Source organism: Empidonax traillii, unplaced genomic scaffold, assembly GCF_003031625.1.
Source record: "Empidonax traillii isolate 1590-97213 ecotype Southwest subspecies unplaced genomic scaffold, ASM303162v1 scaffold255:size705445, whole genome shotgun sequence".
Lineage (NCBI taxonomy): Eukaryota > Metazoa > Chordata > Aves > Passeriformes > Tyrannidae > Empidonax > Empidonax traillii.
Window position 1 is genome coordinate 439,082 of NW_020955448.1, and position 12,125 is coordinate 451,206.

At 43.1% G+C, this 12,125-nt stretch overlaps 2 protein-coding genes across 2 annotated transcripts in view; one reads left to right on the plus strand and one right to left on the minus strand.

The window, feature by feature from the left end:
* The window catches only part of RUFY3 (RUN and FYVE domain containing 3), a 79,609-nt gene that overhangs the window by 8,448 nt on the left and 59,036 nt on the right, over positions 1-12,125 (plus strand). Inside the window, exon 3 of the mRNA XM_027889181.1 lies at positions 10,997-11,139. The gene's annotated coding sequence lies outside the window, so the exon portion shown is untranslated. The remainder of the gene's footprint in view (positions 1-10,996; positions 11,140-12,125) is intronic.
* NAAA (N-acylethanolamine acid amidase) lies at positions 574-11,636 on the minus strand. Its single transcript, XM_027889193.1, has 11 exons — positions 11,438-11,636; positions 11,159-11,323; positions 9,521-9,647; positions 8,689-8,779; positions 6,870-6,946; positions 6,210-6,382; positions 5,401-5,463; positions 4,787-4,853; positions 4,248-4,276; positions 3,287-3,383; positions 574-2,524 (listed from the first exon to the last, which is right to left on the minus strand). Exons 1-10 carry the CDS (start codon positions 11,605-11,607, stop codon positions 3,308-3,310), a joined length of 1,038 nt encoding a protein of 345 aa, XP_027744994.1. The 5' UTR covers positions 11,608-11,636; the 3' UTR covers positions 574-2,524; positions 3,287-3,307.

Sequence of the window (12,125 nt, forward strand, 5' to 3'; positions counted from 1 at the left end):
TTTGTTGAGGTAAACACAATAGAAGCTCTTCACTTGGTAGATTTTTGTCCTATTCTGTACCCCAAGACACGAATGATCTCTGAAGTGATTGGTTTGCTTACAGATGCAGAAGCTCCTCCTCAGAGTGCAAACAATCGAGTGAGGTGCTCCCTTGGGCACGCAGCAGGACAGGCCATATCTTTGGACATGTGCAGCCCAGAACAGGTGTGGACCCTTCAGCTTATTTACTGCCTTAAAGGATCCTCTCCCATGTGATCCTTAAGAAAGGCTACAGACCTGACCTGGATTAGGATTATTGAAGGGATTATAAATGAGAAACACAGCATGTTAGCCTCTCCCATCTTAAGAGCCAGCTCTTACACACTTGCAAGTCACCTTTTGCTAAATGCAAACTTAGGAGAAAAAGTAATCAATGGTTCCACCCATCACCTCTGTTGGACTGTAGCATTGTAGCAAGGGGATCTACAGTGCAGAAAAGAAAGGATGGGAAAAAAGCAAGGATTACTTACCTTAGTTCTGTTTCATTACTTAACAACTCTAAGGCTTGAGAAGGCAGAAAAACTACTTTCTTTCAAAAAGTGGACACAAAGCAGATGAAATCTTAAGCAGAAATAAGTGATCCTCCATTTTTAAAGAAGGAAACATGATAGGACCCTAGAATGCCATAATGGAGAAGTACATTAAGGATCATCTGGTCCAACCTTCCTTGGCAAAAATTCCCACAAAATATCCAAACCTGCCAAAATAATGCATCAGCACTAAATTTTAATGTTTCCAGCATTAAGAGTTTTATTTAAAGTATTAGTAATCCCATCTCTGCATTTTTGTCAAATTTCAATTCTTATTAAAAGTAGCTCAGCTACTCACAGGTTAAATCATCTAGTTACTATGATGGGTCATTTAGCACTTCATTAGTAATTATATTTTTAGCTTGTCATTAAACTAAAACCACAAAATAGTTAATGTTTTTGATTAGCATAAGAAAAGCATTCAAGGTGGCAGAAGTTTTTTATTGGCAATGAGCATGTTGGAGTGTTTATTATCACACAAAACGCAAGGCTTTCAAGAAAACAATTTGGAAGAAAAAAAAACAAATTCCTTGTTTAAACCTCACAAGCCCAAACAGCTGCCAAGACCCAAACACAACAGCAGCAGCAATTTTTTTTTCTGAATATTCATGGATACTTGTGATTTATACACTCCAGATCTGCTAGTACACATTAACACATACATTTGGTTACATGTACATATCAGTAGCATCTGGGCACACCCCTGCCAGCAGATAATCAGCCTAATGCTCCAGAGGTCAGGATGACAAAAACCAAGCCACACCTGGAAGGATCCTTTTGTTGTAGGTGGTTGTTATTTAAGGAAAACCTGGTACCATCAGGTGCTAGTGCCTGCTCTGTGATTTAAAACAATGGCATTTTGCAATCCCAAAGATAGTGAGCACTGTTACATCTTCCTCCAGAACTCTGTTCAAATTTATCCTTCTGGCACCCGACTGCTGTACAAAGTGGGTCAGGGCAAAGCTTGCAGTACATTCATCCAGTCAGGAGGACAGGATGCAGATAAGCAGGTTATGAGACTCAGCACAGGGAGATAAAAGGGTCCCCAGCTCCAGAAGGTGCTCTCAGAGCAGTGTGCAGAGCCAATGCACAAACACTGCACAGCAGCACAGCACGGACCTCAAATAGTGCTGTGACCTCACCTTCCCTCACGTGCAGTTCTGCCCAGTGAACAAGGGGACCACTAAGCTTTACATAATCCAGTATCCACCGGTCTTGACTCTTCAAATCCTTCACTATTTCCAGGGTACAATTCAGTGCCCAAATTCAATATGCAGTCACAGCACAACCCGACAAACCCCCCACTGCTCCACACTGTAGAAACAACTTATAAACTTACTATTGCAGGCAATTTTATATGAACACAGGAAAACATATGTCCCCCTTTAGCCTCACTGCTACCCAACACAAGCTTCTCTCATCTACCAGGGAGCAAAGTATTATCACAGTTCCTGAAACAGCTGTTGATTTCTGATGAATCAAATTACCATAGTCTACAGCTTTGCATGCTGCTGACTTGCATCTGCCCCTGCTAGGCTCATGTCACCAACCCCTCACAGGTGAGGGGAAAGGATGAGCACGTGCAAGTAACCCCACACACCTCCAGGAATCAGTGTATCAGCAGCATCTTTTTATTTCATCATGTTCAGAATATCAGCCAAGTAAAGTACAAAAATTTATTTGTTAGCACAGAACTACATTCCAGTTACACAACTCTTACCAAAACCAGTAAAAGCCATTTTTAACCAGTCACATCTGCTACAACATCAGTTACAATAAAATTCAAACACTCATCACAGTTCATTAAGAGGATCCCTTGCAGCATTTCAAAGAGTTAACAAGTCACTCTTTCCCAAATGGTTCACATAATTAGTAAGCCAAAACGACTGTACTGCTCCCAAGAGTTATTTTAGAAGCATAGGCTGATCTTGCAAAGCTTCAGCTTTTCACCCAGTCTGTTGAAATAGAAAAATAAATAAGAGAGCACAGGTTGCTATAGAGTTACAAAAACCCAAACTCTGTACAATCTCTAAAAGGAATTACTCTTGCTAAAATCAGTTCTGAATTAACTGCTACAAAAATAATAGTTATAATCATTTAAAAAAAAACCTCTTTAATCTGGAATGCAGCTTCTTGTGCTCCTGCCAAAGTCACGCAATCCGAGTTTCTTGGCATAGAAATTATTATAACCGTATCTTTCTCTAAGTACATTGAAACTGCCACATAAAGCACCTTGTGAGTTCAAGGACTTGTTCTGTCATTTTGCAGAAGAAGTCCAAATCCCTCAGGGTGCTGCTCACATTGTCACTGCTGAGCAGCTGTTGCCAGTGAAGCTCAATTTTTTCTGGTGCTAATGCACCACCCCCTCCTGCTGGGATTCCTATCAACCACCTGGAGACAAGGGAGTGCTGGAGTGGGGACTGGTAAAACCACCCAAAACATTACCAGAGACCTCTACCTCAAGTCACAACACTCACCCCATTCCTTTCAGATCAAGCACTTTCCCTAAGATAATCTCCAAGAGTTTCACTAAGCAAGCCAATACTTACTAATCTTTAAAACAACAAGGGAAGGTATTTACCCAAGGGCAATACACAAACCAAGGACAGAGTCAGGATTTCAGACTAGGTCACTGGAGTGCCACTGCAGCACTTCGTCCCTCAGTGACTCTGCAGCCAAAGTGGTTGTTTTAAGCGCAGGTACAACATGCTACTTACACCTCTGCTCCTTAGAGCTCTTCACTGCTCGGTTCGGATCCATGTCTGGTACTTGGCTGGAAACGCAGCACTCATCACTGTGGTGTACACTGTGTTACTGGCAGGGAGAGAGGAAGAGTCAGGGACATCCCAAAGGCTGCAACATTAATTTACACTGCTAGCAGAGCAGCTTGAGTGGAAACAAATCTTCTGCTTAGTTACAGAAGGTTAGAAAGACTGAGGAAAGCTGATGGAATTGAAGGCTTCCAGCACAGATTTTTAGTGTTCTCTCCCCCATTCAGTACAGCAAAGCAATGGTATTTCCACATCCATATCATTAGTATATTAAACAATTGGTACTGTTCATCTCAGCTGTGACAGATGCAAACTCTCCCAATTTCCCCACATTTACAAGACAGAGGAGAAGATGTCCTGGTATTAACTTAGAGGAAGCCATTGCAAAGCTCTAAAGAGAATGAGTGATCCAGAGAATATACTGATCTCTGTGTAAAGCATAACAGGATAACCTGTGTGTTGCAAAGCTGTGATTTCTGCCACAATACAGAACAGGATACTGAAATAAATCTCTTGACAACACAGTAAAACATACATAAAAGTTTGTCCCATTTCCTTTTTACACATCAAGCAGACCTACATCAGAATATCCAAAAGAAGCCACTCGGTGTTAACACCAACCCAAAAGTTCCAGTGGAATGTCCAGCTGCTGCTCCAAAGGAGTCATTTTTTTTCACTACTCCAAAGCAACTTCCCACTACCAGACTGAGCTCTTTGCATGGAGGGGCAGACCCATGACAAAGGGTGTTGCAGAAGTGAAAACAGTGACACAAACACCAGCCAAAATCTCAACTGGGAAGCCACAAGACAGTCAAACACACAGCGAGACCCTCAGGAAGCTTTGACTGACTTGGAAGTGGCCTGGGGCATAAGCAGGAGGCACAGATCATCTCAATCTAATACTTACTTGTTTAAGACTGGCTTCACTGACAACACCTGTACAGAAAGTTTGAAGAGTTGTCATTTTGGTAGATGAAAAGGGAATTAAAAGGCTATTTAGAAACAGCAGCAGGGTGAAGTTATAAAAGTAATAATGTGAAGTAAAGGAGTTTTCCAGCTTTTTTTACCATCCAGCCATTTTACAGAATTACTTGCAAAAGCCCTCTGAAATATCCATTTCAATTCCCAAAGCTAACTGGTAGATACCACTCATGTCTAACTCTGCCTGCTGTGACATCAATGGTTTTGCTTAAAATAAGGAACTACAGAGATGATGGGATTCACCTCTTGCCCTTTCCACCTGGATTGGCAGACTGTTACAAAACACCTAGGCACAGGAATTCAGAACCATTTTAAACTTTGTCTTCACTTCTCCAGAGATGACTCTGCAGTACAGCTTGTTCCCCACAAAAAAAGGCGCAGCTTTTCAGATCCCTGACCAAACTACTGCATTTCTGCTTTGACAAAAGTTGAAGTGAAAATCATAATGCAGAATTAAAGAAATACCTTAAAGAGTGTATCAAAATTGATGTTCTGCTGTCCAGTAGCATTGAGAGCTTTGATGGCTGCAGTTCTGCAGGAAAACACAGTATCATTAACACACTTTCCTATCCCAAAGCCTACAAAACACCAACACAAACTTCTCACTTAGGGTCTTGACACTGAAATGCTTGCTTTGCCTAAAATAACCCTGAGTTGTGTGACAGGATCTGGTCTCACACTGAAGCTACCCTTACTAATCCTTTGAGTACACAACCTGCCAATCCCTTTCTGCATATTACACAGCCTAACAAGTCCATGTGTGAGCACCTTCCTAGTGCCATCCAATACTTTTGCACTGTGCATTTAAATCATTTCCCTTTTACTAAAGTTTATTTGAAGTTTTTGGCCTCATGCCTTCCCTGGCAATTTCTCATTTACGCTAAGCCATGCCTCACAGACTTTGCCCTGGCATCTGGGAATATTGCCTTTCCCCTTACCTATTCTCTCTAGAGTAGCATTACAGCAAGTAAATAAGCTGCCTGCTCAAGGAGATAACACCTGCCCAGAGAAGGAGACACTCAAACCTGGAAGCTCTTTCAAAATGGAGGTGTTCAATTGCCACAGAGCTCCCAGTTTACCTGCGATCATCAAAAGGAGGAGGGGTGGTCCAGTGGTCATAGTTTGTCTCCACACGAAACCACCTGTGACCAAAAGGGAAGAGGTGAATCACAGGAAATTCTTTCAGGCCAATCATCAGCATCTCTGCACTGCCAAAATAAAAAACATCCCTCAAAAGCCACTTCCCTGTGTCTTTTGCAAACCCAAGAGCCTTGTATAGAGATATATATAACAGCCTGTATCATCAACTACGGAACATCAGTGGAATAACCCCTCAACTCCTGCTGGTTTGTGACAAAACTACCACTGACTACAATAACAGACCTTCAGAAGTTTGGTTGGAAAAGCAATGGGTCTGCAAGTGATGCAGCCTGCAGCATTCGTGCCCTTTATCCCCACAGAGCAGATCTGTACCATCACCTTCCTATATTAAGCTACTGATTAAAAAAAACTAGATAGGAACTGTTATTTTTGTGCCTTTAGCCTTCTACCACATTGGGCCACAACTGAGTTCCAGTTGCTGAGTTTAATGGTGCAATACTTTGCAGGCAGCTGGCAAGAGCCCTCAAGTCTTGCCTCATTTGGAGTCCGGCTCAAAAATAGAAGAAATGCTTTTTCCACAATTTTCCCTTCAGACTGGCCCAACCTGACAAGGTGGTACAATTGCTTCTCCAGGAGATGGAAATGGGGTTCCTTTCTGAGGGTTTCAGGCTTTCCCTGTGCAGCTGTAAGCATTACCACCAAGTGCCTGGATCTCTCAAGTTGTGACTAACCCGACCTTTAACTCGGGAGGGAACAGAAGAAAATAAAGCAGTTTTTTCCTACTTACGCTCCACCCAAAGGATCCAGAGGCCAGAGATCTGCTGGCCCTCTTCTGTTCCTTGTTATGACCATGCCTTCTTTGGGTGACACACCTCCCACAATATAGTAAACTTCAGCAATGATGGGAATGTCAGCCAGTCTGAGAACAGCTGACTGGAAATCCTCTGCTCTGCTCAGGGTCTGATGCAAAAAAGGAGATGACAGTGAGGTCAGGTACAGAAACAAGCACTGGCACAACTTGAGAATCAAAAAGGTCCAGCCTGTCTGGAAATGGTCAATGACTCAAGCACTGCTTGAGAAAAGTCTTAGTATAGTAACATATCAAATAGTATAAAATAACCCTCGGGACAGGTATTCGCATTTAGGAGTGCTCCTGTCTTAACTGGTCATAATAAACCACAACTAGATGAAATAGTCCCTAGGAAGGAAGTCTTGGCACAGCTTCACCAGGACTTCTGGCACTGATTAGAGACTCCCTTGAAGGACTGGAACTGCCTCTTGTTTACTGACAATTCAGGGACAACACTTAGCTTTCTCTTGTGAAATCCATTTACTTATCAAACCACTAAGTTTTCTGTGCAACTGAAAGTTGGCAGATGCAATTTTACCGTGAGTTTCAGCACTAATGACATAACTGAAATGTGAGAAAGTAACCCAGTGCACTTACATCCCGGACCAGCCAGCTGACAGGGTAATTGCGATTAAGGAAAGCAGCTATGGCATTTTCCCACCATCTACCACCATCTGGGGAGAAAAAGGGAATTACTATACATGCAATATATATATAGACAATGAAACAAGACAGCTGCCTATCAGCATGAGATGTTAATATTTTATGGGAGAAAGGCCAACAAGGAGCACAACATCCTGATGGAATATAAATAGACAACCTAATCCCAACTGACGTTCAGCCACAGCAGCTGGATTAACACCCCTGTTTTCCAGAAAGCATCTCAGACCTGTAATGAAAAGAGTGATAATAATCTCCTAATTATTCATGTTACTGAAACAGTGGAACAGGAATAACTCCACAGAAATCATGAAGCAGTTAAAAACCAGTAGTGATAGCATTTGTGTTACCATGAACATTAGGAGAAGTAAGAAAAACAGAAGGGCAAGTTTGTTACTCACACACCAAAACCACAGGAAAGCCACTAGAATCAATATGCTTGTCACCTGATAGACCTTCATCCTAATTTAGTCACCCCCCTTCCCAACCACAGTCCACATGCTTATTTCCCTTCATTTGTTTTTCAGTAGGTGTGAACTAAAAGAAGACATTTTAGTTCAGATAAATCAGCATGCAGCATCAACCAGTTTACAGAAGCGTAGCATGTCTTTGGTCCACGAGATTTCTTAAGTCAGGCCTTCACAGAGACTTGATGAATTTGGGACTATTTCTAAGCTGAACTAAAAGTAGTTTGCATCTCTAAGTATGAGCCCAAGACACTCCAGCTTTGAAAGGATTAAATAACTACTCTGGTATCAGAAGGAGTATGTGTGTCAGCTATGGAAAGAATTTAGTGACTCCAACAGGGCTGCATTAACAAAGGATACAAGAATTCTGAGGTCCATGTGCTCCATACCAGAACCCCTACTCAGAGATAATGTATAGTGAATATTGTTTGTGTATCATCTAAGAATTTCAAAAACAGGTTGTCCAATTAAGAGATTAAAAAGCCAAAAATGCTTATCACCATCACAAGAGAAAAATAAATATTTTCTATGTTGGCTCTGAGACTACATTGTTGCCAATTCAAACAATCAATCAGCCAATAAAGAACAAAGTGTCAGCTTCTTAAAACAAACTTGAAAAGGGAGTGGGATGGAAGATACAAACCCCAAGCTTTGAATTGGATTTAACTAACAATACTTGTGACGCTGCAGTACCGATGGAAGAGAGGCAGTGACCTTTCCCCTTGGCCTTCCTCACTGCTCCAAGTTTTAGTTTTCAGCAGTGACATCTCTCAACTTCCCTCTACTACTGATCTTGCTCAGCTGCCTTTCCAGTGCCTCTGCATTCTCTCAAGCCCTGTTGCCTTTCCCCTAAATCTGTCTTACACTTCTCTTCCCATCCTCTTTCCAAGTGCCATATGAGGACAGACAGTGGAAGGCAGCAGAAGGGTCACAGGACCAGGAAAGCAGCTGTTTCTTCGCTGTCCAATCTGCATCTTGTTCTGTCAGCCCTTACTCTGCCACCTCCAGCTGTGACTCTTGACCAGACCTCATTTAGCCTTCCGCAGCTCCCGCCAGGGCTCTCCCTGTCCTTTGACACTTTCAGCTCAGATGACAAACACCTCCTCCTGCACAGCAGCCAAAAACTGGCAGCACGTGCACTTTGACTCCCCTGAGGGCAAAGCAAGTTGTTCCATTTCAGATCCTTCCTGGCAACCTTAACCTCACTTTTCCCTCTGGGGGAAAAGGGCCAGGGCAGGCAACAATCAGCAACAGTGCACACAATGTCAAGTGTAAGACATTTCATTTACCTCGTTCATCCCCAGAGATTGTGAACTTGTGTGGACTTTGTCCAGTCCATAAGCCTACATAGCCAAGAAATGTGGTGCCTTGGTAGGCTACCTGAAACCAGGAAACAGGCAGCACATCAGCATTCCAGAACAGAACAGGACTTAAAATATTGCTAACATTCAGAAGCAGCACCCTTGTCCTTCTTTCTGTGACTTTCATACCTAGTTGCTATAAAATACTATGCCTTAAATTACAGTATACCTTGCCAAGTAAATAATAAAAAGACTGAGACCCCAAATTTACTGCATTTCATTTGTTAGTGATCACCAGCTGCTACAAGAGTTTAGCTCAAATTAGCAAGCAGCCAAGCAAGAAACGAACAGTGAGCTCTCCATTTGCAAAACAGACTAACGAATGCAAATAAATTTACATTAAGATTCTACTAGCAACTAATTCATCTTTTGAAATCTTGACCCAAAACCACCATACACACTGGTCATAAAAACTAGAAAGGTCTAAAAAGTAAGCCTTAGAACTGATCCCTGCCAAAACTGATCACTTGTTTTCTGTAGTACTTTTCTTAGTATCTTGACATTTCTTTCTTTCAACATCTCCTTAGAAATAAGGATCTTGAGGTAATTTATTATGCTGTTCTACTTTCTCCAATCCATCACCATCAACTGGATGTCTAGAAAGTAAAGAAAACCAGCATTCATCCCACACTCCTGGAGAGTGACTGTGCTGCTCTAACAATCCAGTCTATGTGGGATGGGAACCACATTCCTGCATTAAATCCCCCTATCTAAGCAGCTATGGGCCAGACCACCCTGCTGATCCAATCCCAGACCATACCTGCCCACTCTTTATAAACTGCACATCAACTGTGATCTTGCTCAATAGATCAACAAAATCATAATCCAGGTTTCGACCGTGGTAGATGTTCCCTTTGTCATCCTGAGCAACAATGCTTGTACAGAACCTGCAAACACACCGGACAAAAATCAGTGAGTAAAGGGCTATGACAGTGCTTTCAATGTTATAGTCAAAATAGATCAACCTGTCAGGAGGAACTGGGTTCTGCTAAGTATTTTATTAATGTTTCCATGCAAATAGGAGTTTGCTCAAAGTCCAGTGACACACTAAAGTCAGGAAATCAGGTCAGAAACAACAGCACAGGCAGAGAACAGCACTTGAACTTGGGAGAAGTCATTATTTCCTTTTATTCATTTTCTAAATCACAAAAACACCCACAAAGTGTCCTGCCCTGTGTTTAACTTTGATAGATAATTTCACTTCAATTTGGATCATGTTTATATTTGTAGTCATACCTAGATAAGTTCAAAATAAGTCCTCTCAGTGAAACTGAGGCAAACAGTTGTTCAAGTATCAGTCATTTCAGTAAGAGACTAATCTCTAGAACAGAGAGTGTGCTCTAACTCCTTACATAACACTTTCAGTTCTATTGAAAAGGGCTTTTTTTGTGGAGTATATTCCACTAGCAGGAAATGAACAACTTATTTCCTCTAGAGTTACAAGTTTCTTCTCAGTGATGCATAATGCATAACCTTATCTCTCAAAAACATAAAGATAAAAAATTCCTCATGCAACTAGGTTGCTCTCAGTTGAGGGTTTGTTTGTTTGTTTTTAGAATCCAAGCTCAGAAAGTTGCATGGATCTTACCAGGGCCAAACATGATAGGTATTCTTTGTGAAACACTGACAAAGGCAGCATTTAAATAAGTATCATGTAAATATTATTGCTTACTAAAAAAGGATCACTAACTGAACATTATTAAGATATTAAGAAAAAAACCCAATCAAAACGCAGAGAAGTGGCTGTATACCCTGGATTTTCATAAAACCTGTATGAGAAATATTTTTAGTATCCTCACGGGCAACCCCAAGTGTTCATTATTCTTGTATATGTGCTTCTAAAGCACAAGAATAGAATGAAACTATTTTTTACACTGATGTTTTGATTTCTGTCAAATATTTTAGCCATTTTCCATTATGCAAATCAGAATGACATGATGCAGTCATTGGGAACATTCATCCACAAAGTGTTTTAGAACAACTTTCTCAAACAGTTAAAATAATGAAATGGCAACTAATTGTTCTAGCTGCCTTTTGGGTGATTTTACATGACAGAAGATTATCTTACATGACTTTTAAAGATAAACCACCCCAACTGCTTTGAATGGAGGGATCTACCTTATTAGCAGAAATTTTGAGACTTTTGTACACTTACATAGATGTATGCACACAAGAACACAACAGCTAGATTTTACTTTCACTTAGCCATATAAATCAATGTTCTCTTTCCATTTAGAATCCAAACTGCCTAACGAGAACGAAACCTTCCAGCTGAAGATAAGGCACTGTCCGAGAAGGAGCAGCACAAGTGACCTGCCTTGCTGTGCCTCCTCCCACGCCCAACTGCCCCAAGTTCTACCCCTGCTCATACCAGACACTGTAAGTACCGCACACTTACGCGGTGGACTCGTAGGCAAAGTTGAGCAGGATTCCATCTCCCAGACTGATTCCCAGTGCTTGGCACATCCCCACAATCTCCCCCGCGAAGGGCTGCGGCATGAATTGCTCCAGCTCCGCCGCTATGGGCCGGATGACTTGGTGCACCCATTTCGGGACGCTCTCGCTGCAAAACACCCGCGGCGTTAGCCGAGCGAGGGACAGGGGTGTCAGCAGCTCAACACCTCCCCGTCAGCGCGTCCCGGGCGCTGCGGGCACCCCCCGCGCGGCACTCACTCACTCGATGACCCGGGCCACGGCGGCGCGCAGGAAGGCGGGGTCGAAGTGTCTCAGCACGGGCAGCCAGCGCTGCTCGGCCGGGCTGTCCAGGCTCACGTTGCAGCGCAGCGGGGCCGTCGCCGCGGCCGCCCCGCACAGCAGCGCCAGCAGCGCCCACGGCCCGCAGCCCATGGCGCAGCACAGCGCGGGGCCCGCGGCCAGCCCGCTTTCCCCGCAGCCACAGCGACCGCAGCGGCCACGCCCGCCGGGCAGGGCCGGGACATGGCAATGCCCGCCCCGAGGCGTGCCCGCCGGGCCGGCCCGCAGACTGCACCCCCGCACCTCGGGCAGCGAACAGGGTGACAAAATAACCACCGAAACCGGTATAGGATACCGCTTAACAACGGTGTTGACCTTGTTCACCTCGTGCTTCTGCTTGCCAAAGTTTATAAGAGGCAGTCCAACACTATCCTTTTTACAAGGAGGGCAGACAGAACAGACACACACTTGGCAGTAACCAGGCATAGTTCTCAGCTTGCTGGGTCACACAGTAAGGCTGTAAACAAGAGGGAAAACGGAAGAGAGGACACTGGAGACTTGTCCTGAACTCAGCCTCAGTAATCGTTAGTTTTTGAACACATGCACATGAAGGGAAACCACTCAGGTCTTCAGCACAGAAGAAAATTGCAATACACAATTGCAATTTGTAA